This window comes from Macrobrachium rosenbergii, unplaced genomic scaffold (genome assembly GCF_040412425.1).
Source record: "Macrobrachium rosenbergii isolate ZJJX-2024 unplaced genomic scaffold, ASM4041242v1 13917, whole genome shotgun sequence".
Taxonomy (NCBI): Eukaryota; Metazoa; Arthropoda; class Malacostraca; order Decapoda; family Palaemonidae; genus Macrobrachium; species Macrobrachium rosenbergii.
The window spans coordinates 3,587,501-3,589,177 of NW_027100728.1; the positions used below are offsets into that span (position 1 = coordinate 3,587,501).

The window sequence follows — 1,677 nt, forward strand, 5'->3', positions numbered from 1 at the left end:
TCGTATACATATATATATATACAGATATATATATATATATATATATATATATATATATGAAAATATATATATATATGATATATGCATCAAGTATGGCTTAACTTATATATGCATCCCCTTTCACATGTGAAGTAAATGTGTGTGATCAAATTATAGTAGTCATAATGAGGTCGACTGAATGGATAGGGGTGGTGGGATGTTCATAGTATATGAAGGGAAATTATTTTATTTCATATCATTATAAATAATAATGCAGTGCATTTTAATTGTTACAACGAATATGTCAAAAGACCAAAGGTAGAAAATAAAAGGAACACAGACATACATTTTCTCAACCCTTTAATTTTACAAATCAGCATCATCTAAAATGAAATCATGCTCTTCATCCTCACTGGAAAAGGTTATGATTACAGGATCCATGATGTCGTGGACATTGTCTGCTAACCAATATTCCCTTTCAAATGCTTCAGAACGCTTAATGGCACCAGCCCACACTTCTTTTGTTGCATACAATTTTGCCTCCCCTAACGCCGCCATAAGATCTGCTCGGGTAAAGCGGTGTAGGGAAGAGCGTACATATCTTTTCATGACACCCCATACTTGCTCAATTGCATTAAGCTCTGGATGTGCTGGTGGTAACCGGACTACCTCACGTCCCCACTCACGAATGGTGTTATCAACAGTGTACTGGGGAGGTGGTCTGTTCTCCTTGCATAATGACAACAGCTCAGGTCGCTTGGCGTATGGTGGGTAAGGGATATTGTGCCGCTCTAACCATCTTATCAGGTCATCTCTTTTGGTGGCAGTATTTGGACAATGCGTCCCCTCTGTAAGTTGACTGTGGTATGGCGCATTATCGATGACGAGCACTGATGGTTCTTCTAGTGAAGGCAGCAATTGCATAGTGAGCCATCTGAGGAACAGTTGAGCATTCATTTCACCATGATAGTCTCCACTGCTGTTCCTGGCGGCATAACATAAAAAGGCCTCATTAACAAAACCGTTGCTGGTACTGGCTGCTACCACGACAAAACGTTCACCTTCACCTGGTGGTACCTGACGGCTATAGGTGGCACTAGTGCATGGCTGAGTGGAGTCCACCCACTCTTTGTTGTGACTCATCCTTGTTGTAAACCAAGTTTCGTCTACATATACCACCTCCCTTCCTTCTTCGCGGAACTGTCTGAGAGACCTGAGAGCACGGATTCTTTTGCAGACTATATCTAAAGACTCTTCTTGCATAAATTTTCCGCTGAGCTGTCTTATAGCAGAATCCCATCTTATGAAGTATTCGCCATAAAGAAGTTTCTGACGTTTTTTGTGGTATTATTCCCTCCTTCTTTAGATCTTTTGTTAGAGTTGAAATTATGAAATTTTGCTTGGCTGAAAACTTCTGGTGTACAAATCTGCGAATATTACCAATAGTGAACTCATCGTATACGTTCATCTGTTGAATTAATGGCACGGTTTCTGGTGACTGTGTGGTAGACATTTGTACTGATTTTGATGGAGGTGTTAGCACTGATGATGGCAGCTGGGATGATGATGGCAGTGGAGTCGGTGGTGGTAGCAGGGATGATGATGGCAGTGTAGTTGATAGTGATAGCTGGGTTGATGATGGTAGTGGAGTTGGTGTTGGCAGCTGGGTTGATTATGGCAGTGGAGTCGGTGGTGGCA

The 1,677-nt window shown here is 41.4% G+C and overlaps 1 protein-coding gene across 1 annotated transcript; it reads right to left on the minus strand.

Annotated features, from left to right (window-relative positions):
* Nucleotides 1–345: 345 nt before the first annotated feature.
* On the minus strand, nt 346–1,242 carry LOC136838086 (uncharacterized). Its single transcript, XM_067102930.1, has one exon. The coding sequence runs from the start codon at nt 1,240–1,242 to the stop codon at nt 346–348; it is 897 nt and encodes a 298-aa protein (XP_066959031.1).
* Between the last annotated feature and the right edge of the window lie 435 nt (nt 1,243–1,677).

What these genes read in the sequence shown, in the direction of transcription:
- LOC136838086 (XM_067102930.1), bottom strand. Translation starts at nt 1,242, where the DNA reads ATGCAAGAAGAGTCTTTAGATATAGTCTGCAAAAGAATCCGTGCTCTC.